This window comes from Schistocerca cancellata, chromosome 2 (genome assembly GCF_023864275.1).
Source record: "Schistocerca cancellata isolate TAMUIC-IGC-003103 chromosome 2, iqSchCanc2.1, whole genome shotgun sequence".
In the NCBI taxonomy this organism is placed as follows: Eukaryota; Metazoa; Arthropoda; class Insecta; order Orthoptera; family Acrididae; genus Schistocerca; species Schistocerca cancellata.
In genome coordinates, this window is record NC_064627.1 from 163,711,464 (window position 1) to 163,739,363 (window position 27,900).

At 40.0% G+C, this 27,900-nt stretch overlaps 1 protein-coding gene across 3 annotated transcripts in view; it reads left to right on the forward strand.

Annotated features, from left to right (window-relative positions):
- LOC126161451 (serine/threonine-protein kinase mig-15) overlaps positions 1-27,900 on the forward strand; it is a 327,531-nt gene that overhangs the window by 237,066 nt on the left and 62,565 nt on the right. For 2 of the 3 annotated variants that reach the window (XM_049917269.1, XM_049917271.1), the window contains one exon: positions 11,996-12,218. In XM_049917269.1, the coding sequence (XP_049773226.1) occupies positions 11,996-12,218 (223 nt within the window). The remainder of the gene's footprint in view (positions 1-11,995; positions 12,219-27,900) is intronic. The other variant, XM_049917270.1, reaches the window with a different exon arrangement.

The following is a 27,900-nucleotide window of genomic DNA, read 5'->3' on the forward strand; positions in this document are numbered from 1 at the left end:
ATTGTTCCATGTCACACAACAAAAACAGTAACAACAAATCTGCCACAGTAAAAATGAAAACTAACGAAAACACAGGGTGCAGTGAACGTACAGAACAACAAGCTGTCTGGAACTCAAACACAGAGCTAGCAGAAAGTGTTGCAGTGGTGGAGAGAAGGATTGGCAACTTTGAATGCTTGCTGTGGCTATAGGTATTGTGCAATTGATGGACTGTGCTCTGTGCCTCAAGCTGGTCTGTCCCCACTACTTTTTTTAACCATATGCTAGTCATCCTCTAGTTATAATGTTGCCTGTTGGTGGATCACCTTAGCAAGATGTTTTATTGCTGTGCCAAGACAGGAATGTGTGAACACAAAATGGTGATCTTGATATCTGGCTCCTGCAGTCTCTTTAAGCGGTGTGTACTTTTATCAGGATGTCAAATTTTACTGATAATTAACTCTGGACAGGGATCCTCCTCCAACAGTTATCATTATCTTGCGAAGGCAATAAGCATTTAATTTGTTAGAACATTGAGTAATTTTAGTGCCACCAGCTTATGCAGTGCCTAAGATTCTCAACATAATTTTCTATTATGTTGTTAAATTAAACTGAATTAGACTAAATGTGGAAGAAAAACAAGAGTAGATGAAATAGTATTCACTTATTCCAGATATTTCTAATCCACTCCTGTTGCTTCTTTATGACTTCTTTTTTATTTTACTGTTTAGCTGTACATTATGCTGACTTTAAGGCTGGTTTATTTCACTATATTGATTGGTTTTACTTTAGTTCTAGCTAATTATATGACATGCTGCCTGGTTGCATCTAAGAGTCACTAGTCTACCACTGGTACACATGGTTCTGACTGTGCTATTTTTCTTCTTTGTGGCACTCTGCAAGTAAGATCCACAGGAGCTTCCAATGGTTAGATTAATAATTGCTGTGTTACCTGCCATTCATTCTTTAACTTTTCGACTACCACATGAGTGCTGACATAATTTCTCAACATGTTTCATAAATTACATACTAAAATAGGTTATAATATTTGTCGCCTCCTTTCACATACAATCTTGTAAATTAAAGAAACATATGTCTAATACAAGCCTGACTGATGAAATGAGCAATCAGCAGATAAAAATAAACTATTGTGAAATTTACTTACAAAATATGACAAAGAAAAAACTTCTGGGCCAGAAGCCATGAACAGCTGACCTGTGGTGGTTGCAGGACATAAGAGGTGTGCTGGTTGAATTCTCCAAAAACATTTGTGCCTGTCAAGTTGAGAGTTGAGGATGTACAGGAAGCATAAACAAGAAAGAAAGTGATGTTGACACTCTCAGGAGCTGCATTACTTGGTATCACTAAAACTACACAATATTCTAACAAATGAAATGCTTATAATGTTGAATGTTGATGGAGGACTGCAGCAAAGTGTCAACTGTCAGTAAAATTTGCTAAGCAACATGACATGGTTTAATTTTCACGTTCTGATACAGATACGTACTGCTGATAGAGACTGCAAATAATTTTCCACATGTTGAGCACCACAACTGCTACTAATATCAGTTTTGATGAAAACCACCTCAGCTGTATTATTACACATTTATTGTAGTAACATGATGGAGACTGCATTATCATCAGTGAGATTGAAATCAAAATCATCACTTTGTGTATTTCTGTCTTGCCGCAACTACTGATACACCATGCTGAGGTTTTCCATCAACAAGTGACATTATCACTAGGAGACAACTAGCAGTTGGGTGAATAAAATGCTGCAAAGTCAATAACACCATACTCCCAACACAGCTGAAAGCCTCAGAAACATTTATTACATTGGGAGTATCTTAATTTAGTTATTTCTGTGTTCTGTAGTTCATAATTATTGTAACTTCTTGCTATGACAGAGAATAAGACAACTTTGCAACCGTGATATGTATTATCAGTAAAAAATATGGCAACAAGCTGACTACTGACATGATTAGCTTAAGTTACAGTCCCTCTTAAACATGTTCTAGTGGAGTGGGAGTGCTTCAAGCAGATGTGATTTCAGTTTGTGTTTAAAGTTAATTATATTATCTCATAAATTATTTACAACAGTGAGTAAGTGGTTCAGGATTTTTGTGCCTAGATACCTCACTCCTTTCTGTGCCACACTTCAGACTGTGTGAATGATAATCCCATCACAAAACACTATTTTACATTTTGAGACTAATAAGTTTTTTAACTGATCATCCAGCGCAGAGCTTTTTACTCATTTCATTGTCAAGTGTGTGATGATGTGTGTTATTCGAGGAAAATCTCTCTTTTATGAATAAAATATTTTTATTCGGCTTTTTAGAAATGCAGGTGCTAAATTTGTTATGTTTTCCTTGTGGGTCACATCACATTACAAATCAATATCATGGCCTTCATTATATCTATTGGTATTACCCTTTCCAATTTCAGGTTATCAAACTTTATAGGCTTTCAGTGTTAACATCAGAACATTTCCACAGTTTTTGTGCAGTTTGTTTTTGCAGAGCATGTCTTTTTTTGTGCTCATTTTTTGTTTTACTTGTGTTCCATAACAAAGCTGCTAACCGTAAAATATACTATAACCTCAATTATTTCTTACTCAAATTGAAGTTTGTTGTCAAGATCGTTTTTCAAACTAACCTATGTTTGGACCACAATTTATATTCAGACCTATTTTCTTGAGAGCCTTTGCCCAACAACTTAGCTGATGTAGCAGGCTTAGAATATCATGAAACAATAAAAAGCTCTCCTTCTCCCATCCCCGTCCTATCACTTTCTTTGGTCCTCTGCCCGAAACACCACAGCAGCTCTATAATTAAGTTTGTAGGGTGACCTGAAAGCTAAGCCTTATGTTCTGGTAAAATCATTATCTTTCAACTTAGTTATTGAAGGTAGGCCAGTTCTCCAATGTTACCAAAAATGTCAGCAGAGGTTGGCACAGTTGAAGAGTGGCAGATTGCAACTTTGTTGCAAATTGTATTTGTATATTTATCTTTAAGAGAGAACTGAATACTGAGATTGAGTCATGGTCTAGTACTCACATCAAACTGCCTGAAACATTTATTTAATTTGCTTATAGTTCTTTTCAGTTTTGTGTAAATAGGTTCATATTACTTTAGAAATCTGCTCTGAGATAAGTCACTAAAACTTATTGATACAATCCCCGAAATCTTCTTTCCTCCAATCCTTTTTGTATTGCATGAGTATATATAATGCACATAATTATGCTTGTGTGTGTGTGTATAAAGCATGCTACAGAGAAGGCAAGCTGTTTGCACCTACGCCTGCAATCTGCTATTTATTAATCTTACTCTTTCTATTTTTAATGGTTTTTTTGTGTTCATTATTTGTTCTGTTTAACCAGAAACTTTGTTTATAGTTTTTTATGTTTTGAATGACACGATCACATTTCATTCAGCTGACCACTAATATACTTAATTCTCTTCTTTGATGCATATTCCCACTAACGGGCGGGGGGATAAAATGGACACAAGAGCATATTAATCCATATGTAAGTATGCACATATCTGTTAACATTAGGTGTAGTTAATTTGAAATGTATCAATGGAGATATTGTCTACAATTGCCTGGTTCATAAAGAGAGATTAACACTTGACATATTCATTGTTTTAAAGTAATGAAGTCTTAGTACTGCAGTTAATTAAATTTCATTAACTTACTGTGCAATATAGTAATTGCATTAAGAAATCTTCATTAATTTTCATGTAGTGTACAGTTAACTCATGATTGGCTTTCAGAAATATGCAGAATGATGATGATTTTGGTTTATTTATTTTAATTCAGTGCAAAATAAGATTACTGTTTTAAACCATGTGTATTCGTAATAACCTCTTTCTTTTACTTATGTTATTATTATTATTATTATTATTATTGAAAGTTATAAAAACAGCAGAAATGTTTAAAACATTAAGTTCTTTTCTTTGCAATCATTGAGAAATGACTGGGGTTGAAATTTCATTTAATTATGGCTGTCACTAGAAGGTGTACACAAAACTTGAAAGCCAAGAGTAATTCATCTGTAATGTACTGACTGTGAACAGGGTAGTTATATATGTCTTATTGTTCTTTTTCTTCAAGTATTCAGACTTGTAGCTGTTGATGGTGCTGGCACTGAAATAGTATTCATAATGGCTCAGGACTAAGAGATGCGTAGTAGTGATCTGTTGCAATGAGCCTCTAAAACTTATCAGACAAATAAACCTAATGTTCACATCTGCACCTAAATTCTGGGGATCCTAAAATGTAACGTGTATACTGCACAGGCATTTAGCATATCAGAAAGGCAGTCATTTCAGGCCAATGTATAATTTTTGTAGAAGTGTAAGGGATTTTATGATATGGATATTCCATTTGCTAATACACCTAGTTTTCATATACTCTGTTGCATTGTTTGCAATTCATTCTGTGAAATATAATTTGCAAGAATGGGTTGTATTTGCTGTTGGTCAAATGTGAATCGAGCACTTCTTTCAATACATTCAGCTGTTCATGTATACATACGTGCTTTTATCAGATGAATACCATGTGGGTTTTATCAAATGAATACCATGTCGGCTGAAGTATGATTGCGATTTTTAATTGAGGAGGGAGGTGTGCCAGTTAGTCCATGCAGTTGTGCAAAGCCACTGTGTGAGGGTTGTGTAATGGTTAGTGCATCTACTTAGTGAACAGGAGACCCAGATTCGAATCCCAGCCTTTGTACAAATTTTTGTTTGTCACGTCAGTTTGCATATATACATTATACAGTGGTGAGCCAAAACATTATGCCCACCTGTGTAATAGTGTGTTTTTCCACTTTTTGAACACAGTGCAGCAGAGATTCTGCTTGGCATTGATTCTACAGGTCCTTCACAGGATTCCAGAAGTACGTGGCACTAAATATCTATGCAAAGGTGAAGCAATCCCTGAAAATTATAGGATGGTGGTTTACATGCAAGCAGCTGGTGCCCAAAATGGGTTCCAGTGGGTTTAGATCAGGCACATTTTCTGGCTAAGACATCAATGTGAGTTCACGAAAATGTCCCTCAAACCACTGTAGCATGATTCTGACCTTGCTACATGGACAGTAATACTACTGGAAGATGTCATCACTGCAGGTCGGACTTCAAGTATGAAGCTATACAGGTGGTCTGCAGTGATGTTCACGTTGTTCACTGCTGTCATCATGCCTTCGATTACCACCACAGATCCCATCGAAACCCAACTCACTGTACCCTATAGCACAATTCTGATCTCATCGTCCTGTGTCTGTAGTGTGGTGCATGTTTCATGCAGCCATTCTACAGGATGAAGGCTTGTAAGAACCAACCATTCACCTGGTGTAACAAGAAATGCAATTCATTCAACAGTTGACACACTGATCCACAGTGAAAACTCAGTGATGCTGTGCCCAGTTTAGTCATAACTGATGACGTTGTTGGGTCAACACATGAACACACTGGGGTCGTGTGTTGTGGAGCTCCACATTGAACAATGACCTTTGATCAGTGTGCTCTCAAACACTTGTGCCTGCACCGGCAGTGTACTCTGTTGTCAGATCTGCCATTGATCCTGTCCTGGATTACACACTGGAAGATTGTCTGAACTCTACATTTTGTGATGAGACATCGTTGTCCAATACTACACAGCCTACTCGTTATTTCACCATCCTTGAACCACTTTCCATAGGTGCTCACAACAATAGTACACCAGCTGTACCATTTCAGAGATCCTTGTTTTCAGCCAAAGCACCAAAGCAATGTACTCTTCGTCAAAACCACTTCTATCAGTGGGTTTCCACATTTGCAGCCCGCAAGTTAGCTGTGATGACGATCCATCCATCTCTCTTCCATTTAAATTCTTTCCCGGCCTCACAGTGGGCAGTGGCCATAATGTTTTGTCTCATCAGTGTGTGTACGAGTGTGTGTGTGTGTGTGTGTGTGTGTGTGTGTGTGTGTGTGTGTGTGTGTGTAATAGAGGGAAACATTCCAAGTGGGAAAAATATATATAAAAAACAAAGATGCTGTAACTTACCAAACAAGAAAGTGTTGGTCTGTTGATAGACACAATAAAAAACACACAAACACACACACAAATTTCAAGCTCTCACAACCCAAGATTGCTTCATCAGGAAAAGAGTGAAGGAGAGGGAAAGACGAAAGGATGTGGGTTTTAAGGGAGAGGGTAAGGAGTCTTTCCAATCCCGGGAGCGGAAAGGCTTACTTTAGGGGGAAAAAAAAGGACAGGTATGCACTCGCACACACACATATATCCATCCGCATATGTGTGGATGGATATGCGTGTGTGTGCGCGAGTGTATATCTGTCCTTTTTTTCCCCCTAGGTAAGTCTTTCCGCTCCCGGGATTGGAATGACTCCTTACCCTCTCCCATAAAACCCACATCCTTTCGTCTTTCCCTCTGCTCCCCTCTTTCCTGATGAAGCAACCTTGGGTTGCGAAAGCTTGAAATTTGTGTGTGTGTTTGTGTGTTTTTTATTTATCAACTTTTTTTATTTAAAATACTTGGGATGTGTATTTATTTTAGTTTTTGTGTAGCTTTAAATTTGCAACTTGCCTGGAATGAAAACAGCATAGTTTTCGTCGTTTCTTTTTAATAGTTGTCTTCATTTTGTAGTTTCTAACTCAGTCACTGTAGATGTAAGCTTAGAAATAACTTATGTAAAGTACAAGTGTAATATGCACCATTATCAGTTATCTTAAAAGCTCACAGTTGTGAAGAATGAAATATTTTGTTTTTGTTCCCTTTTGTAAATAACGCAATTTCAAATTATGCCATATTATTTCAGTCTTTTGTTGTCATTTTTCAGTATGCTTGTATGCAAAAATCAAAGCAAAACTGCCTTCTCATTTTGATACAAAATGACATATTTCATAGAAAAATATAAGTAACAGTCTATTACTGCTAATACTGTACTGGAAAGTCATGCATGGTATACAAATAATGTAAAGGTAGTCTCTCACCATATCGTTAAGGTTTGGAGTTGTCTTCATGTCATATATAACACAAATCTTCATGTCCTAAATAACACAAAATATGTCACAGCATGTCACACACAATACACATACTGACTCTCTCATAAGAGGATAAAATTTACCCTAGCCACATGCACCTAGAAAGTAATTTAATGTACTCTCTTCATGTTGCTGCATGTATGATTCTGCCAACTGCTTGCATTTTGTTATCCTTATTGTTGTTTGTACTGTTGTTATAACTACTGTTGAACTTATTTTCTGATTTTAATTTATTTTTATACCCTTCAGTGCTTGAACTCTTGTGCGTATACTGCTTCACACCCCAAATTTTTGGTTATTATTTTCTAACTTCAATTCTGTTTTCGTTTCTCCTCTATTACTAGCATGCCATGTCTTGGTCTTGCATTGTTAGTAATGTACCCTTACTTTTTACCAATTATTTCTTCCCTCTCCCATATTTGTGAAAAAGAGTCTGTGTTTCTTTTTCTCGACATTAGTCTCACATTTGTCATCTATTGCCTCCATCTAAACCCTCCACTCCTTTGAAATCGGTGTTGTATTTGAAGAATGATACCTGCAAGTGTTTCATAGATACTGTGAGGTATATCTTTGCATATAGTGAATGGCATTTGAAATACACGTGCAAAATATTTAACAAGTTGCAGGTACACAAATCGCTGGTGTATCCGAAACATGTTGACCGTTGAAATTGAGAACCCCTTTGTGACAGACATGATTCTGTTATTGTGTTGTTAGGAGAATGAAAAAAAATATATAAACAGTGGAATGAGTAAATACAACCATCCAGTGTTTAATGGAAGTAGAGGTAAAAGAAGGTTGCAGTGTGGTAGCTTAGTATACGAACTTGTGCTTCTAAGAGCACACAGACAAATTGTATTCACATACAGCTTCATCGTCTCAGAACTGCAGTTGACAAAAATCACTGATGTATCCAAAATATGTTGGTTGCTGAAATTGAGAACCAATTTTGTGACAAGAATGCTTCTGTAATGCATCGAGCACGGTGCAGGACTCATGTACAGGGCTATTACAAATGATTGAAGCGATTTCATAAATTCACTGTAGCTCCATTCGTTGACATATGGTCACGACACACTACAGATACGTAGAAAAACTCATAAAGTTTTGTTCAGCTGAAGCCGCACTTCAGGTTTCTGCCGCCAGAGCGCTCGAGAGTGCAGAGAGACAAAATGGCGACAGCAGCCGAGAAAGCGTATGTCGTGCTTGAAATGCAGTCACATCAGTCAGTCATAACAGTGCAACGACACTTCAGGACGAAGTTCAACAAAGATCCACCAACTGCTAACTCCATTCGGCGATGGTAGGCGCAGTTTAAAACTTCTGGATGCCTCTGTAAGGGGAAATCAACGGGTCGGCCTGCAGTGACCGAAGAAACGGTTGAATGCGTGCGGGCAAGTTTCACGCGCAGCCCACAGAAGTTGACGAATAAAGCAAGCAGGGAGCTAAACGTACCGCAGCCGACGGTTTGGAAAATCTTACGGGAAAGGCTAAAGCAGAAGCCTTACCGTTTACAATTGCTACAAGCCCAGACACCCGATGACAAAGTCAAATGCTTTGAATTTTCGGCGCGGTTGCAACAGCTCATGGAAGAGGATGCGTTCAATGCGAAACATGTTTTCAGTGATGAAGCAACATTTTTTCTTAATGGTGAAGTGAACAGCCACAGTGTGCGAATCTGGGCGGTAGAGAATCCTCACACATTCGTGCAGCAAATTCGCAGTTCACCAAAAGTTAACGTGTTTTGTGCAATCTCACGGTTTAAAGTTTACGTCCCCTTTTTCTTCTGCAAAAAAAACGTTACAGGACACGTGTATCTGGACATGCAGGAAAATTGGCTCATGCCACAACTGGAGACCGACAGCGCCGACTTCATCTTTCAACTGGATGGTGCTCCACCGCACTTCCATCATGATGTTCGGCATTTCTTAAACAGGAGATTGGAAAACCGATGGATCGATTGTGGTGGAGATCATGATTAGCAATTCATGTCATGGCCTCCACGCTCTCCCAACTTAACCCCACGCGATTTCTTTCTGTGGGGTTATGTGAAAGATTCCGTGTTTAAACCTCCTCTACCAAGAAACGTGCCAGAACTGCGAGCTCGCATCAACGATGCTTTCGAACTCATTGATGGGGACATGCTGCGCCGAGTGTGGGAGGAACTTGATTATCGGCTTGATGTCTGCCGAATCACTAAAGGGGCACATATTGAACATTTGTGAATGCCTAAAAAAACTTTTTGAGTTTTTGTGTGTGTGTGCAAAGCATTGTGAAAATATCTCAAATAATAAAGTTATTGTAGAGCTGTGAAATCGCTTCAATCATTTGTAATAACCCTGTATATGTAACATTTAAGCCAATTTTACATAGATGTGGTGATGAGGGCATGCATCATGCGCTCATAATACTGTCTGAAACTCGAATAAAGCTTAAACCACAAACTAAAGTTAGTGCAGGTCAAAACAACAGATTTAAAATCTTAGTTTCAAACAGAAATTGTGTACTACCTGTAGTGACAACAAATAATTCTAGTATATTATTATGGCTGTCAATTCCTGGATTTCAGATATGGCTTGTTGCCTCATTCTTGACAGTGGATATACCTGTGGTTTCACACAACGTAACAAATTGTTGAATGACAAAGGTCATGCAACTATATTTCTTCATTTGCCTCAAAATAATTTTTAACGTATCATCTGCACAAAAAAGTGGAGTTGATTTTATCAGTCATGTTTTATTCATCCAATGGTAAAGTTGCTATGCCTGTTAAAATTCATATTTGAATCTCATATTTATCAAATGTAGTTACACAGCTGAAATGTTGTTGTTGTTGTGGTCTTCAATCCTGAGATTGGTTTGATGCAGCTCTCCATGCTACTCTATCCTGTGCAAGCTTCTTCATCTCCCAGTACCTACCGCAACCTACATCCTTCTGAATCTGCTTAGTGTATTCATCTCTTGGTCTCCCTCTATGATTTTTACCCTCCACGCTGCCCTCCAATAGTAAATTAGTGATCCCTTGATGCCTCAGAACATGTCCTACCAACCGATCCCTTCTTCTAGTCAAATTGTGCTACAAACTTCCGTTCTCCCCAATCCTATTCAATACTTCATTAGTTTTGTGATGTACCAATCTAATCTTCAGCGTTCTTCTGTAGCACCACATTTAAAAAGCTTCTATTCCCTTCTTGTCCAAACTATTTATCATCCATGTTTCACTTCCATACATGGCTACACTCCATACAAATAATTTCAGAAACGACTTCCTGACACTTTAATCTATACTCGATTTTAACAAATTTCTCTTCTTCAGGAATGCTTTTCAGCTGAAATGTAGGGATAATTCACTGTAATTTTTTAATTAATGGTGCTGTACTTTCATGTAACACTATCAGGATCCTATGCTTGCTGGAATCTTACAGAACATTTTCTGATGTATATAAGATATATGCAACTGTATACAGCTATTTTATGTTTCTTCTGTACATCGCATAATGAAACAGCTGCTTTCATTCATGTGTGACACTTTTGGCAAGTTTTTGAATATTTTAATGCTGTGGCTACTTAAGATTCCATCATTCTTAGCAGCTGATTTCATGAGATACTCTCATCATACACTACCTGACTTTCTCCCTTCTACTATTAAGCCAATACTTTGATTTACCAATTTCTTTTTCCAGTGAAAGTATACGTTTGTCAAAGGTGTGATGACGTTATTGAAGTGCTGGCACTTTGAGATTTAACAGCATTGGTACTTGGTAAAGGGAAGCAGTTTCATTCGTAGAATTCGACGAACTAGGGAATGAATAAATGGCTGCGAAAGTTACATTTTGTGTGTTTGAAATTATATATGATGCAAACACAAGACTCATAATCTCTGTCTCAGAAAATTTTGAGTAGTTGTGCCAATTCTGCTGCTCTGAAAATTCAATTTGCTTATAAAAAGCCTCACTTGTTGCTTCTTTAGGAATGTTTAATAAGCAGAGAGAGATACTTTCAAATTGTGTTGTTGTTCAAACTTCCAATGAAGGAAATACATTCTTTTTCCTGCTTTCCTTCTTCTCTTCACTTAGGCTGTGTGTCCATGACATGAAAGATCCGCATGTGTGTCTACCATTTTCTGCATGAATTAAATTCTTACACCCACATTTCAGTACTGAATTATAAATTTAACCTGCTGCTCATTCCCCTGGAATGAGATGTATTTTCTTCTTTAGCACCCACACTTAATTTAATTTAAAAATATACTGTTGTTTTCTGTGGTTTTGTTTTGTCTAAATACATTGAACCAATAAGTAGTGTTGGGGATAACCCCCAAATGACTTTCCAATAAATAATGTTTGGGGCTAGTCCCCAAATAACTTACATAATCTCTGATTCACATGCAAATCCCTTATGAAATGATAAAACATTGTCTCCATCAAAACTCTGTGGCTGATGTCTTCATAATATCATGTAAAATGTGTGACAGGTGAGTGTCTGTCCACTTGTAATAGCCATAACGTATATTATTGAAATTTGCATCAGTATATTAGTTTGTATACTGCTAACATGTCTTTCTTGAGCATCAGCAGTGATCTACAACTAAGCCAGTTTCAGCACATTCTAATGTGACCCTTGTAGTGAAATTCAGTTTCTAATGAGGTGGTCAGTTTTGTGCAGCATACATAAAGATGCTTCATGATGTGTTAGCTATTATACTTTCTGCGCTGTCTCTCTCTCTCTCTTTCTTTCTTTTAAAAAAAATCTGTGATAGGCGTTACAGAGGTGATATCATTGTTGGTACATGTTGAGGTGAACAGTGCCAGTGTGGTTGAATTACGCATTTTTTGTTGTTATTTTGTGGAGGTGTTCAGTTATAACTTCTTGTGAATTTAGTATTGTAATTGTAATGAATTTAATTAAGTAATAAAATTCAGTAACAAGTGGAGTTTAACGTGGTGTTGTTTTTATTTTTCTTCAGTATCGTCAGGCTGTTTCTAAATCTCCTCCACACCTCCTTCAACAGAAACAACGTTCCTTCTTAACTTTTGGATTTGGTGCTGGTGGGTCTGGTCCTGCGAGAAGAGAATCTCATGTGAATGTGAATGTAACCCCAACATCACATGATGTTGGTTCTGATACACCAGAGATCCGCAAATACAAGAAGAGATTCAATTCAGAAATTTTATGTGCTGCACTGTGGGGTGAGTATTTAGTATTTTATTTAAACCTTTTTTTATTTTTTTACATATAATACTAGCATGTTAGGTATAATGTCTGCCTAAAGTCATTTGTTTACTTCTCTTCTTTTCATTAATAGTTGTGAATTAGTAATTGGTTTGATTGTGTCTTTAGACTTCGTATAGACAAAAGTGTAAGAAACTTTTGCTTTTTGTGAAATTTGTTCTTTTGATATGCTTTTTGTAATAGAACAGTGTAACATTTCTAACAAGTAGGTTCTTTCCGAACCTTAATATATTTTTTTTTTATAACATTAGAAATATTTATAAACTTTCCTGCATACTTAAATACATTTCTGTTATTGACAAAATTATTTTCGTTTTTACAAAAAGAATAGATTCCTACACACTAAATAGAGGAAGTGTTGAGGGACAGACAGGCACATTGAAAAAGTATGCTAGATGTCATTTAACTATTGCACAAGTACTTCATCTGTCATAGACAGAATAAAACACACGTGCGTTCATAACATACACACACGACTACTGTTATCTCCGGGTGCTAATGCCCGTCTGTGACTACGTTTAAGGTGAATAACAGTGCCTGTGTTATTAAAAAGTGTGCAGCATGTGTGAAGGAACATTGCAGTGTGCTTTGTTAATAACATAGGCACTGATATTTCATATTTATTTGCTAGTACTAGACCTTCAACTCTCAATGATATGTACTTCCTGGGTGGGAATATATGTAAGATCATCCTAACTGCCGTCTGCTTCACATCTGCTGTGTAGCGAGCTATGTTAATTTAAGTATTAACTGTGTTTTTCCTACTTGTCACTTCTTTTTCCGTGTGTGTTTGCTTTTAGAAAGCTTTAATTTTAGAGTACTAGTAATAGTCATTCATAGATTTCGTGTTTGTTTTGAATACAGTCCAGAGACCGGTAGTGCTTATTTTCAGTGTTTTCAACAAGAAGTGTCTAGTAACCACAGTTTAGTCAGTTATCAGCTGCCTTTAGTGAATTAGCAGTCTAGTTAAAAGTTTATTAACTCTCTACAGTAAATTGTTGATTTCTTAGGATGGATAGGACATGTGACTGCTGTGTGCAGATGCAGGAGGAGCTGGCCACTGTTCGCAAACAGCTGAACATGTTGATGGCCGCGGTCAGCCATCTTCAGGCTGCTGCCTCGGAGTGTAGTGCGTTGCATGGTACACCCCAGGTGTTACATGCTCCACGGTCCCTGCTGTCGAGACATCTTCGCGGGTACCGGGCGCGGCTGAGCCACCCTCTCCCCAAGGAGAGTGGTGGGTTCAGCGGTGTTCGCGTCGCACGAGGCAGAGGGTCAATGTGGAGGCTGGCCATGTGGCATCGCCCGCTCTGCCTGTGAGTGGACATGTGACCACTTCTTCAACAAGGTCCGAGCAGACACGGGGAGAGGGGTTTATTAGTGATTGGAAGCTCCAGTGTTAGGCGGGTGATAGAGCCCCTTAGGAAAATAGGGAAAAGGTCAGGGAAGAAGGCCAGTGTTCACTCTGTCTGCTTGCCGGGGGGTCTCATCCGAGATGTGGAGGCGGCCCTGCCGGTGGCGATAGAGAGCACTGGGTGCACCCGACTGCAGATTGTTGCTCATGTCGGCACCAATGGCTCCTGCCACCTGGATTCAGAGGTCATCCTCAGTTCCTACAGGCAGTTGGCGGAGTTGGTGAAGATGGAAAGCCTCGCTCGCGGGGTGAAATCTGAGCTAACTATTTGTAGTATCGTTCCCAGAACCGATCGCGGTCCTCTGGTTTGGAGCTGAGTGGAAGGCTTAAACCAGAGTCTCAGACGATTCTGCGGAGATCTGGGGTGCAACTTTCTCGACCTCCTCTGTCGGGTGGAGAAATGTAGGGTCCCCCTGAATAGGTCAGGCATGCACTACCCACAGGAAGCGGCTACAAGGGTAGCGGAGTACATTTGGAGTGCAGATGTGGGTTTTTTAGGTTAGAGAATTCCCTCCCTAGGCCCGACAAGACGCCTCCTGAGATGCGACAAGGTAGTAGTAGTCAAAACGCAACAGGGAATAACATTATTAATGTGGTAATAGTAAACTGCAGGAGTGTCTATAGAAAGGTCCCAGAACTGCTTTCATAAATAAACAGTCACAATACCTAAATAGTACTAGGGACAGAAAGTTGGCCGAAACCAGATAAACAGTAATGAAATTCTAAACTCAGATTGGAATGTATACCGTAGAGACAGACTGGGCAGTGAAGGGGGAGGCGTGTTTATAATGATAAAAAGTGCTGTAGTATCAAAGGAAATTGATGGAGATTTGAAATGTGAAATAATTTGGGTGAAGGTCACGGTTAAAGCAGGCTCAAACATGGTAATTGGATGTCTCTGTATGCCCCCTGGCTCAGCAGCTGTTGTGGCAGAGCACCTGAAGGAAAATTTGGAAAATATTTCGAGTAGATTTCCCAACCATGTTATAGGTCTGGGTGGAGATTTTAATTTGCCGGATATAGACTGGGAGACTCAAAATGTTTATAACAGGTGGCAGGGACAAAGAATCCAGTGAATTTTTTTTTAAGTGCATTATCTGAAAACTACATTGAGCAGTTAAACAGAGAACCGACTCGTGGCGATAACATATTATACCTTCTGGTGATAAACAGACGTGAACTATTTGAAACAGTTAACGCAGAACAGGGAATCAGGAATCATAAAGTGGTTACTGTATCGATGATTGTAGCTGTAAATAGAAATATTAAAAAAGGTAGGAAGATTTTTCTGTTTAGCAAAAGTGACAAAAAGCAGATTTCAGTGTACTTGACAGCTCAACACAAAAGTTTTATCTCAAGTACAGATAGTGTTGAGGATCAGTGGACAAAGTTCAAAACCATTGTACAATATGCATTAGATGAGTATGTGCCAGGCAAGATCGTAAGAGATGGAAAAGAGCCACCATGGTACAACAACCGAGTTAGAAAACTGCTGCAGAAGCAAAGGGAACTCCACAGCAAACATAAACATAGCCAAAGCCTTGCAGACAAACAAAAATTACGTGAAGCGAAATGTAGTGTGAGGAGGGCTATGCGGGAGGTGTTCAATGAATTCGAAAGTAAAGTTCTATGTACTGACTTGGCAGAAAACCCTAAGAAATTTTGGTCTTATGTCAAAGAGGTAGGTGGATCAAAATAAAATGTCCAGACACTCTGTGATCAAAATGGTACTGAAACAGAGGATGACAGACTAAAGGCTGAAATACTAAACGTCTTTTTCCAATGCTGTTTCACAGAGGAAGACTGGACTGTAGTTCCTTCTCTAGATTGTCGCACAGATGACAAAATGGTAGATATCGAAATAGATGACAGAGGGATAGAAAAACAATTAAAATCGCTCAAAAGAGGAAAGGCCACTGGACCTGATGGGATACCAGTTCGATTTTACACAGAGTACGCGAAGGAACTTGGCCCCCTTCTTGCAGCAGTGCACCGTAGGTCTCTAGAAAAGCGTAGGCTTCCAAAGGATTGGAAAAGGGCACAGGTCATCCCCATTTTCAAGAAGGGACGTTTAACAGATGTGCAGGACTATAGACCTATATCTCGAACGCCGATCAGTTGTAGAATTTTGGAACATGTATTATGTTTGAGTAGAATGACTTTTCTGGAGACTAGAAATCTACTCTGTAGGAATCAGCACGAGTTTCGAAAAAGACAATCGTGTGAAACCCAGCTCGCACTATTCGTCCACGAGACTAAGAGGGCCATAGACATGGGTTCCCAGGTAGATTCCGTGTTTTTGACTTCCGCAAGGCGTTTGATACAGTTCCCCACCGATGTTTAATGAACAAAGTAAGAGCATAAGGACTATCAGACCAAATGTGTGATTGGATTGAAGAGTTCCTAGATAACAGAATGCAACATGTCATTCTCAATGGATAGAAGCCTTCCGAAGTAAGAGTGATTTTATGTGTGCCATAGGGGAGTGTCATAGGACTGTTGCTATTCACAATATACATAAATGACCTTGTGGATAACATCGGAAGTTCACTAAGGCTTTTTGTGGATGATGCTGTTGTATATCGAGAGGTTGTAAAAATGGAAAATTGTACTGAAATGCAGGAGGATCTGCAACGAATTGACGCATGGTGCAGGGAATGGCGATTGAATCTCAATGTAGACAAGTGTAATGTGCTGCGATTACATGGAAAGAAAGATCCTTTATCATTTAGCTACAATATAGCAGGTCACCAAGTGGAAGCAGTTAATTCCATAAATTGTCTGGGAGTAGGCATTAGAGGTGATTTAAAATGGAATGACCATATAAAGTTGATCGTCGGTAAAGCAGATGCCGGACTGAGATTCATTGGAAGAATCCTAAGGAAATGCAATCCGAAAACAAAGGAAGTAGGTTACAGTATGCTTGTTCGCCCACTGCTTGAATACTGGTCACTGGTGTAGGATCTGTACCAGATAGGGTTGATAGAAGAGATAGAGAAGATCCAACGGAGAGCGGCGCGCTTCGTTACGGGATCATTTAGTAATCGTGAAAGCGTTGCGGAGATGATGGATGGGCTCCAGTGGAAGGCTCTGCAGGAGAGACACTCAGTAGCTCAGTATGGGCTTTTGTTGAAGTTTCGAGAACATACCTTCACCAAGGAGTCAAGCAGTATATTGCTCCCTCCTAAGTATATCTTGCAAAGAGATCATGAGAATAAAATAAGAGAGATTACAGCCCACACAGAGGCATACCGACAATCTTTCTTTCCATGAACAATACGAGACTGAATAGAAGGCAGAACCGATAGAGGTACTCAAAGTACCCTCCAACACACACCGTCTAGTGGCTTGCGGAGTATGGATGTAGATGTAGAAGATACAGGTTGTGAAACATGGACTATGACGTATGGAAGTTTGGGTGACCGTGATGTGTTCTCAGATGGCCTAAGAATTTAATGTTACAGTTTTCATAATGCAACAAATCCAGGTTCAAGTGTCAGTCCAGCACTAATTTTCATTGTCGTCATTTCCATACACAGTCAAAGGTGGGTAACATTTGCAACTGCAGCTACATTTCCTGTATTTCTTGACAGCTGTAGTCGCTACAGTGCTTGTTTCTTTGGACATGCATGCATGTCCGAAGGAACATTGCATTGTACTTCTTAATAACACCGACACTGCTATTTGTACCTCTTCTTCACAAAATATTATGTAATATGTTTTGTTGATTTATCCAGTTTTCAAAATAATGTAGTAAAATTGTGCATTCAAAAACAGTTTTGTTTTTAACACTAAAATAGTCCTTGTAGTGTCTCACAGCTAAGACTTTATACCATTGCCGTGAAACATTGTAGAAAGTGAGATTTCTAACCTATTTATCTTTTGGCGAGTGTCATCTCTACACTCAAACCTACACTTCGTTATTACAGTATATTACCATAGTAAATTTATTCACTGAGCTCCTATTTAATTTTTAATTTCCCAGCTCTGATGAGAGCTGAATTGTCTCCAAGTGTGCAGCTGGTGTATCATTGTAGCTCGTATAATAGTATTATGAAAAGTCAAATAATGGAAAATCCAGGATGGAATGTAACAATATTAGAGAAGTAAAGTTGCTACTCACCATATAGCGGAGATACTGAGTCACAATAGGCACAACAAAAAGATTCACACAATTACAGCTTTCGTCCATTAAGGCCTTTGTCAGCAATGCACACACATACACACTCGCGCATGTATACACACTCACGCTAACACAACTTGCACACAAATCTGCAGTCTCAGATAACTGAAACCAGACTGCGAGCAGCAGCACCAGTGCGTGATGGGAGTGGTGACTGGGTGGGGGTAAGGAGGAGGCTGGTGCGAGGGGAGAGAGGGATAGTATGGTGAGGGTGGCGGACAGTGAAGTGCTGCAGTTTAGACAGAGGGGAGGAGAGAGAGGGGGGGGGGAGGAAGTAATGGAAAGGAGAGAAATTAAAAGACTGGGTGTGGCAGTGAAATCGCGGCTGTGTAGTGCTGGAATGGTAACAAGGAGGGGGCTGCATGGATGAGGACAGTGACTAATGAAGGTTGAGACCACGAGGGTTATGGGAACGTAGGATGTATTGCAGGGAAAGCTCTCAGCTGCGCAATTCAGAAAAGCTGGTGTTGGTGGGAAGGATCCATATGGCACAGGCTGTGAAGCGGTCATTGAGATGAGGGATATCGTGTTTGGCAGCGTGTTCAGCAACAGGGTGGTCCACTTGTTTTTTGGCCACAGTTTGTCGGTGGCCCTTCATACGGACTGACAGCTTGTTGGTTGTCATGCCTACATAGAATGCAGCACCGTGGTTGCATCTTAGCTTGTAAATCACATGACTGGTTCCACAGGTAGCCCTGCCTTTGATGGGATAGGTGATGCTAGTGACCGGACTAGAGTAAGTGGTGGTAGGAGGATGTATGGAACAGGTCTTGCATCTGGGTCTATTACAGGGGTATGAGCCATGAGGTCGGTGGAGGAAATGGTTGGCATCTTTTATGTAGGAGGATAGGTTCTGGGTAATAGGTTGAAGGTGTTGGTCTATGAGAGCAGAGATTCTCTCAGTTGGGGCACAGTAACTGTCCACAATGTGTCGTCCTGGGTGGTTGGGTTTATGAACTTTAGGAAGCATGTAGAAAGTGGGGGTGCGGGGAGTGGTAGGGGTAAGTAGAGAGATGGACTCTGAGGAAAGGTTCTGGGATGGGTCTAAGGATTTGAGTAGTGACTGGAGATCCTGCTGGATTATTGGAATGGGGTCACTGTGGCAAGGTTTGTAGGTGGAAGTATCTGACAGCTGACGGAGTCTTTCTGCCAGGTAATCCTTGCGGTTCAAAACAACAGTGGTGGAGCCTTTGTCTGCAGGTAGGATTATAAGGTCGGGATCAGTTTTTAGATGATGGACTGCAGTTCTTTCTGCATATGTAAGGTTAGTTTACATGGTGAGTGATTTGGGGAATGATGGTGAGGCAAGATTCGAGGTTAAGAAACTCGGGAAGGTTAACAGGGTGTGGTTTGGAGGCAGTGGGGGTGGATCACGGTTGGATAGAGGAGTGAACTGAGTTAGGCAATGTTAAATATTGGTCTTTGGTTGAGTCTCGTTGGTCGGGTTGGTGGCGAAAAAGTGTTTCCACTGTAAGGAGTGGGAGGAGGAGAGAAGGTCTTTAACAAGTTGTGCATGATTGAATTTGGGAGCGGGGCAAAAGGTGAGGCCTTTGGAAAGGACTAACATTTCTGTGGGACTAAGGCTTCTGGAGGAAAGGTTCATGACTGTGTTATGGGTCTGTTTAGGTTCTGGGTTGTGTGTGATGGTGGGAGGGAGTTTTGGTGGATGGGGTAAGTGTTGTAGGTCTGCAAGACAGGGTTTGTCAGCTATGAGGGGACATGGGGGAGGTTTGGAGGTTGTTGTAGAGGTGGTGGACAGTGGTACTCCGAGGCAGGAATAGGAAGTGAGCAGGATGGAGAGCTTTTAGAGGTGGCATTGTGCATGTTGCTCAAATTCTTGCAGGGCAAGAGTTTCAATGTGTATTATGGGTTCCAGGAATTTGGGATTACATAGCAGGAGAATTTTGCAGATGGAGAGAAGGTACTGCTAGAAGGATTAGGCGTGGTTGATATGGTTTTGCAGGACTATGGGTAAGGATTAGCGAAATCTGAGCAGTTGGAGGTCATTGTGGAAGGAGGGGTAGCAACCAGAGATGGGTAATTTGATGGTAAGGCCATTAGGGGGGATTTCACGAGCCAAGTAACAATGCAGGAACAGTATGTGGGACTGGGATCTGGCTAGGGATAAGGAAACTTTTCTGTATTGACGCAGATGGAAGGAGCAAGGACCCCTGGTGGTGAAAAAATACGTAAAAAAGAAGAATTATGTCTGAAAAATTATGCAAAAATACACCAAAATAAGTGTGAAAAATCACGGAAAGGACAAAATGGATGCACAAAGTTAAAAAACGGGATGAAATCTGATGAGGATGACGATAGCAGAACGCGACAACTCACTAAAATTGGCGAGAAGTCACAAGGATAAAAATAGAGAATAATTAATAAATAAATATATGAATATTACTGTGGGTAGCAGGTTTGAGGGCGGATAAGCGTGAAGAAGGGAAACGGCAGATGTGACTGGATGAGGTGGATTTAGTGGGTGCGAACAGGGATAGAACAGAGGAAGTGTGGGGGTTGGGGAGGGTTTCGTAGGTAGAGATACAAGATCGTGTAGTACCAGAAAGGTGTGGGAGATAACACGCAAAAATACACTTAACTAACGCTGGGAGAGTGATTAGTTTGAAAGTATAGGATTAATTATATCAACGGTAGTAATGTGGGACAAAGGATGCTGCACCAACAATCAGCAAGGTCTTGAGGTTGCCTGTTGCGTGTGGCCAAGATGGGTGATACAGTGTGGCCACAGTTTCGCCTACTCCAATCCAGTCACTAAAATCACGTAACCCGTCAAAGGCAGGGCTACCAGTGAAACCAGTCATGTGATTTCCAAGCTAAGCTGCAACCACTGTGCTGCATTCTGTGTAGGCATGACAACCAACAAGCTGTCTATCTGCATGAATGGCCACCGACAAACTACTCGCAGTGTGGTTTCAGCTATCTGAGACTGCAGACGTGTGTGCAAGTTGCATTAGCGCGCGTGTATGTGTGTGTGTGTGTGTGTGTGTGTGTGTGTGTGTGTGTGTGTGTGTGTGTGTGTCTATTGCTGACAAAGGCCTTAATGGTTGAAAGCTATAATTATGTGAATCTTTTTGTTGTGCCTATTGCGACTCAGCATCCCCACTATATGGTGAGTAGAAACTTTCCTTCTCTAATAATATTATGAAAAGGATAGGTGCTACTCATCATATAGCAGAGATGCTGAGTCACAGATAGGCACAAGAAAAAGATTGTCGGAAAGTGAACTTATGGCCAAGAAGGCCTTTGTTGAAAATAGACAACACACACACGCACAATTGCAGTCTCTGGCAGCTGAAGCTAGACTGCGAGCAACAGTGCATGATGGAAGAGGCAACCAGGTGGGGGTAAGGAAGGGGTGGGAAGTATAGTGTCTAACGTTTTTGACAATTAAGAGTGTGTGAAATGTATGTGCAAACTTCCCACTTCTGTAATACAAGTCAACTTACTCGGTGTATACCTTAAAAACTCTCTCACCACTTGCGAAATAATTCAGTATCAAAGAATACTTTTCAGTAACTATTGGTATATTTGAGCTTCATAAAAACAAAATTCACACTTCGCACATAACCATTTAACTTCTCATAAGTAACTCGGATCGTCTCCCATTAGAAACAGATTTAAGTCCATTTAGAAAAGAGTTAACTTCACAACCATGTCTCTACTACAGATGTATTGGAAAATATGTCTTGCCTCCAGCAAGTCCAAGATAAGAGATTTTTTTTTTTTTCACAATTTAGAATTTCAGTTGTTCTTTTGTCACTAACTGTAGTCACAATTGCAAACAGCACAGAATAACACAGAAGTTCCTTGGTTCTTCCGTGTGCTTTCACTACGACTTCCATGGATCGCCCGACAACTACTTGCCAGTGCCGTTCAACCGCCGTGTCGACCTTTTGCTCTCGACTGATTTCACATCTGCACAGACACGTGACACGCAGTAGCTAGGGTTCCTTTCTCCCACTCACATCTAAAATATCATGTGTTCCAGATGGTGGAAGGCTGAGTGGTACGCAGAAATTCTCGAAACACTACATATCCCTCCCTCAGATTGGACAAATGATACTTTATACGTAGTCATTATGTACATAACATCACTCACAACAACATTTCATATCATAACAATATACTTACCTTGTACATGTTTCTACATACGTCTTTCACTTTAACAACAATCTTTTTTGTCTCTAAAACAATCTTTAGCTGAGTGTTCCTTTATTCTGTTCTTATTTCACCTTGATATCAAGACCCGAACATTTTTTCATGTTTTTAGTCATCTTTTATAATATTTAAGAATTGTGAGGACTCTCCCCTTATTTCCAACCATAAACTGCAGGTGTTCATGACACTTGAGTATTCTTTCTATCCTTTGTACTACCTTTTTATTAGCATGTACTAGCTTCATTATCTGTTGTAGTTTGGAGGAACTCTGGGCAAAATGAAAATGACTTTTGTCACGATACTGTCACTTTTCCCTAGGATCAGTACCTATACCTTGCCTGTGGGTTGACCATATGAGATCACTTCCTCTTTCCATTTTGGTAGGTACACCCCTTTATAAAACATTCCTATTTTTTCAGGCCACAGGTCGTCCTATCTCCTAGTAGGTACGCCTGCCCCATATACTTAGCAAATGGTGGGTACGCCCCCCTTATCCTGTCTGAGTAGGCCTCATGGTTCATTACTCTAGTATATGTTCCTATGTATACTATAATTAAGTATTTTCTGGTAAAGTTACAAATCTACTCTACACATTGCATATACTTCTTATTACTTCATTTAATACATAGAGTCCTCCTCTGCTTATCAACTTCTATACTTCCAGTACACCATTTTAGTATACACTATATAGTGGATAATATGCTTACTTAGGCTATGTGAGTCACACTATCCTACAATTCGTCACTTTATCAGAGTATTTGTTATACTGACATTTCTTAGATGATTACCAAGACCAATTCCGCTCTTGCTTGCGTGTTTTTCCGCCCCCCCCCCCCCCCCCTCTTCGCCCATGCCTCCTTCTTATGTATACTCGATGTAGAATCGTCGTAGTTTGTAGGTACTTACGTGTGTGTGTGTGTGTGTGTGTGTGTGTGTGTGTGTGTGTGTGTGTGTGTGTGTTCATATATGTATATGTGTGTGCATGTTTCCCTGTTTACACACATTTTTTCCCCTACAACACCTGGCAGTTCTCAGTTCGCAACAAGTTTCTAATGTGTAATTTTAATGGTTTGTGTTTAAATGTCTTCTTGTGTGTATGCGGATATGTGTTCGTGTAGTCTGATTCTTCGGCCTTCCTATTGAAAGATAAGATGTAGGTTATTAGAAACCATGCAAAGTAGGAAGGATAGAAGTATGTGAATATGGAAAGAGGGAAAAAATAGATATTCCCTCAAATGAGAAGTAAGCAAGGAACTAAATAGAAATGGTTGCTAAAATCGAAGAAGAGAAAGAAGATAGCACCAACGACAGGAAACCCTTCCCACTCCCCTTCCCCAGGATCCCTACCTCGCAGGTACTTGACTGAGACGCCGGAGGAGGTTTGGTGTTAAATCATCTCCAATAGAATGGACATTCCCACCTTCACCCTTGAGGTCCCCAAAGGAAATCTTAGCAACCCTATGGAAATAGCTAATGGTGAGGAATCAGTCACACTTGTTTGCGAGGATTGTTTGAAAGGTGTGGTGTGTGTTTTGTGTTAGTCATGATTTATGTGTTCTCATAAACCATGCTTTTATCTACGGTACCCACCCCTTTCAAAACTGATACAAACCCTCTCATCTGCGTCACATCTTATAAAAGGTATAAAATATTCTGCTGTTGTTGTGGTCTTCAGTCCTGAGACTGGTTTGATGCAGCTCTCCATGCTAATCTATCCTGTGCAAGGTTCTTCATCTCCCAGTACCTACTGCAATCTACATCCTTCTGAATCTGTTTAGTGTATTCATCTCTTGGTCTCCCTCTACGATTTTTACCCTCCACGCTGCCCTTCAATACCAAATTGGTGATCCCTTGATGCCTCAGAACATGTCCTGCCAACAGATCCCTTCTTCTAGTTAAGTTGTGCCACAAACTTCTCCCCAATCCTATTCAATAGCTCCTCATTAGTTATATGATCTACCCATCTAATCTTCAGCATTCTTAAAATATTCTATACAAAATAAAAAATTATACACTACAGTTGTTCAGTTCATCACATTATATTTTCCACAAACATAATAATCTTATTCCGTTTATTTCATCTAAATCGATATTTGTTTTATTGTCATATCCAGTTTTCCAAGTAAAGATTACTGGATATTTTGAGATTTTACAAATAAATGACAGAATAATTTAAGATTTGAAGGGAACTTTGTGCAGGAAAGCTATTTTGGAAGAAACACCAAAAACAACTCGGAATCCGATGATTGTCACTCCGCTTGTTAACTTAGAATGTTAATGTCCCTGGGGGATAGATAACTCTGCCCGGATCCCATGGATCTGATATTAACTTCACTTGAACAAGTGCAGACCAATACTTTTCGTTAAATTTTGTTTGAAAATCTCCCCACTGCAAAACAGTCACCATTTCACTAGGTAACACAACATTGAGTATGCAGTTACCTGTTTTTCCACTTTGTCCTGGAAGAGTTTAAATTCTTTCGACAAGTCATCTATAACCTTTCGGGTATCTGAAAGTTTGGAAGAAACAATAGGCGACACATTCTCTCGGTGAGTTTTTGATCTATTATCCTTTCAAATTGTTCCTCCAAACTCCTTATATTTACTATATCAGAGTTTGCTGTCTTCTCTTGGAACCTTATTTCTCCATTATCCATTTGCATACTTACACCTGTAATTTGCGATTGGATTATTGGCATTAATTTATCTTGCTTTTCAACACTCTCTTTTAATGTTGACAATCCCTGCTTTATAGCATCAAACTTAACATTGCATACATTTTCAAATGATCCTAACTTTCATTAATTTTGGATTCAACCATATTATATTTTTCCTCAATATCAATTTCTAATTTCTTTGTCAACCCTGAAATTGATCATTCCGTTTCTGATTAAAGTCAGTGAACAGTTGATTTACATGAATATCCAAGGACTTGGTTAATTCTTTTTTTAAGTCTAATTTCAAATACTCTGCTCTACTATTTAAGGTGTTAAATTCAGTCTTTAAAGTCTCCATGCCTTTGCATAGATTACTAAATTCTCTACTTTGCGAGTTCACCTTGGCATTTAACAAACCTAGATTTGCCGCCTTAATATTTAGGACTTCCCTTTGAGCATTTAAAGTTAAACTGTGGGCATCTAGTTCAGAATTTAACTGCAGACTCTGAGCATTTAAAGTTTCATGTAATTGAGCATTTACTGAGTCTTTCTTAAGATTCTGAGCTTTGATTAGATTTACTAACTCAGACCAGTCAGGCCCTTCTTTAGTAATTCTCATAGACATGGCTGGTTCTGACATCTCTTCAACTTTCTGAATGGGATCCATGATTATACAAGCTTTAGACCTTGTGAGCATTTAAAAATTACCTTTAAGTATAATAATGTTCATTAAATAGTTTTTATCACTTCTTGCTAAGGACTAAAATTCTGTTTTGCTCTCACTCAGCATAGAATTCTCGCAGTGTAGGTGAGCGGATGTGACCAGCTGGTGCCGGCAGCGTCGGATGTATGCTGATTTCCATGTCTGCATTCCTACGATGCGTGTGAGAGCTGTATACTCCCCAAACCGGATCATCTTAGTCTTAGTTCTAGGCGTATCTCTTCTTAGTCTAATACGTCAAGATCTCCTCTCTAGTTTTTCATATTGTGACTTTCTTACATCTTCTCCCGTATTTATATTTACAAATTTCCCCCCGTGGATACTCCGGCATAATCCAGTTTCTGTTAATGGTTCTCTTGTGTTATGCTCAGTTGCTGTAGCAACACTCGATAGCTTTTCCTCTCGTTTTCATCTCAAAATTCTTGTTTTCTTTGGTCCTGTCATGGTCGCCACATTCTAACGTTTTTGACAACTAAGAGTGTGTGAAGTGTATGTGCAAACTTCCCACTTCTGTAATACGAGTCGACTTACTCGATTTATACAGCCGATCTTATTCTCTGGATAGCCGGCTTCTGGAATCTCTTATAAACTTCTTCTCCGAAGAATGATGCTAGTTACAGGAACCTTAAAGACTCTCTCACTACTTGCAAAATAACTCGGTATTCGAAGAATACTTTTCAATAACTATTGGTATATTTGTGCTTCATAAGAACAAAATTCACATTTTGCACATAAACATTTAAGTTCTCGTAAGTAACTCGTATAGTCTCCCATTAGAAACAGATTTAAGTCCATTTAGAAAAGAGTTGGCTTTACAACCATGTCTCTACTACAAACATATTGGAAAATATGTCTTGCCTCCAGCAAGTCCAAGATAAGAGATTTTTTTCACAATTCAGAATCTCAATTGTTCTTTTGTCACTAACAATAGTTACAGTGACAAACAGCACAGAATAACACAGAAGTTCCTTGGTTCTTCCCTATGCTTTCACTACGACTTCCGTGGGTCGCCTGACAAGTACAAGTCGGTGCCATTCAACCACTGCGTCGACTTTTTGCTTGCGACTGATTTCATACCTACACACACAGACACGTGACACACAGTAGCTAGGGTTCTTTTCTCCCACTCACATCTAAATAATCGCGTGTTCGAGGCGGTGGAAGGCCGAGTGGTTCTAGAATTTCCGCATAAATTCTCGAAACACTGCAAGTGGGTGGGACATTTCTCATTTCAATGCATGATGAGGTGGAGGGATAGCAGGATTGGGGGGGGGGGGTAAATTGCTGCTGGTGGAAGTGTGCAGGGATGATGGCAGCTAGATACAGTTGTGAGTTAAATGGAGGGGGGGGGGGGGGGTAACAAAAAAGGAGAGAAGTAAAAAAACTGGATGCATTGGTGGAATAGGGAGCTGTGTAATGCTGAATGGGAAAAGGGAAGGGGCTAGATGGATAAGGACAATGACAAATGAAGTTAGAGGCCAGGAGGGTAATGGGAACATAGAGTATATTGTGGGGAGAGTTTCCACCTACACGATTCAGAAAAGCTGGTGTTGGTTGGAATCCAAATGGCACAGGCTGTGAAGCAGTCATTGTAATGGAGAACATCATGTTGTGCAGCATGCTCAGCAGTAGGTTGATCCAGTTATTTCTCGGCCATAGTTTGTCAGAGGGCAGACAGAAAGACAGCTTGTTGGTTGTCATGCCCATGTAGAATGCATTGCTGTTGTTTTAGTTAGGCTTGTAGATCACATGAGTGGTTTCACAGGTGGTACTGCCTTTGTTGGGCTAGGTGATGTTTGTGACCAGACAGGAGCAGATGGTGGTGGAGGGAGGATGTGTGGGACAGGTCTTGCATCGAGGTCTGTTACAGGTGTGGGAGAGGTCTTGCCTTGAGGCAAGTGGTTGGGAGCAGGTGTTGTGTAGTGATGGATAGTTGTGTAGAGATGGATGAGGATATTGTGTAGGTTCAGTGGGCAGCAGAGTACCATTGTGACAGAGGTGGGAAGGATAGTGGGTAGGACATTTCTTATTTCATGGCACAACGAGAGGTAGTCAGAACCCTATTGGAGGATGTAATTCAGTTGCTCCAGTCCTTGGTGGTTCTGAGTCATGAGGGGAATGCTCCTCTGTGGCCAGATGGTGGGACTTGGGAGTTGGTGGGCAACTGGAAAAATAAGGTATGGTAGATCTGTTTTTGTACGAGGTTGGGAGGATAATTATGATCTGTAAAGGCCTCATTGAGGCCCTCGGTATATTTCGACAGGGACAACTCGTCACTACAGATGTGACAGACATAGGTCACTAGGCTGTATGGAAGGGACCTCTTGGTATCGAATGGGTGGCAGCTGTCAAGGTGGAGGTATTGCTGGTGGTTAGTAGGTTTGATATGGATAGAGGTGCTGACATAGCAATCTTTGAGGTGGAGGTCAACATTGAGGAAGGTGGCTTGTTGGTTTAAGTAGGACCTGGTGAAGCGAATAGCAGA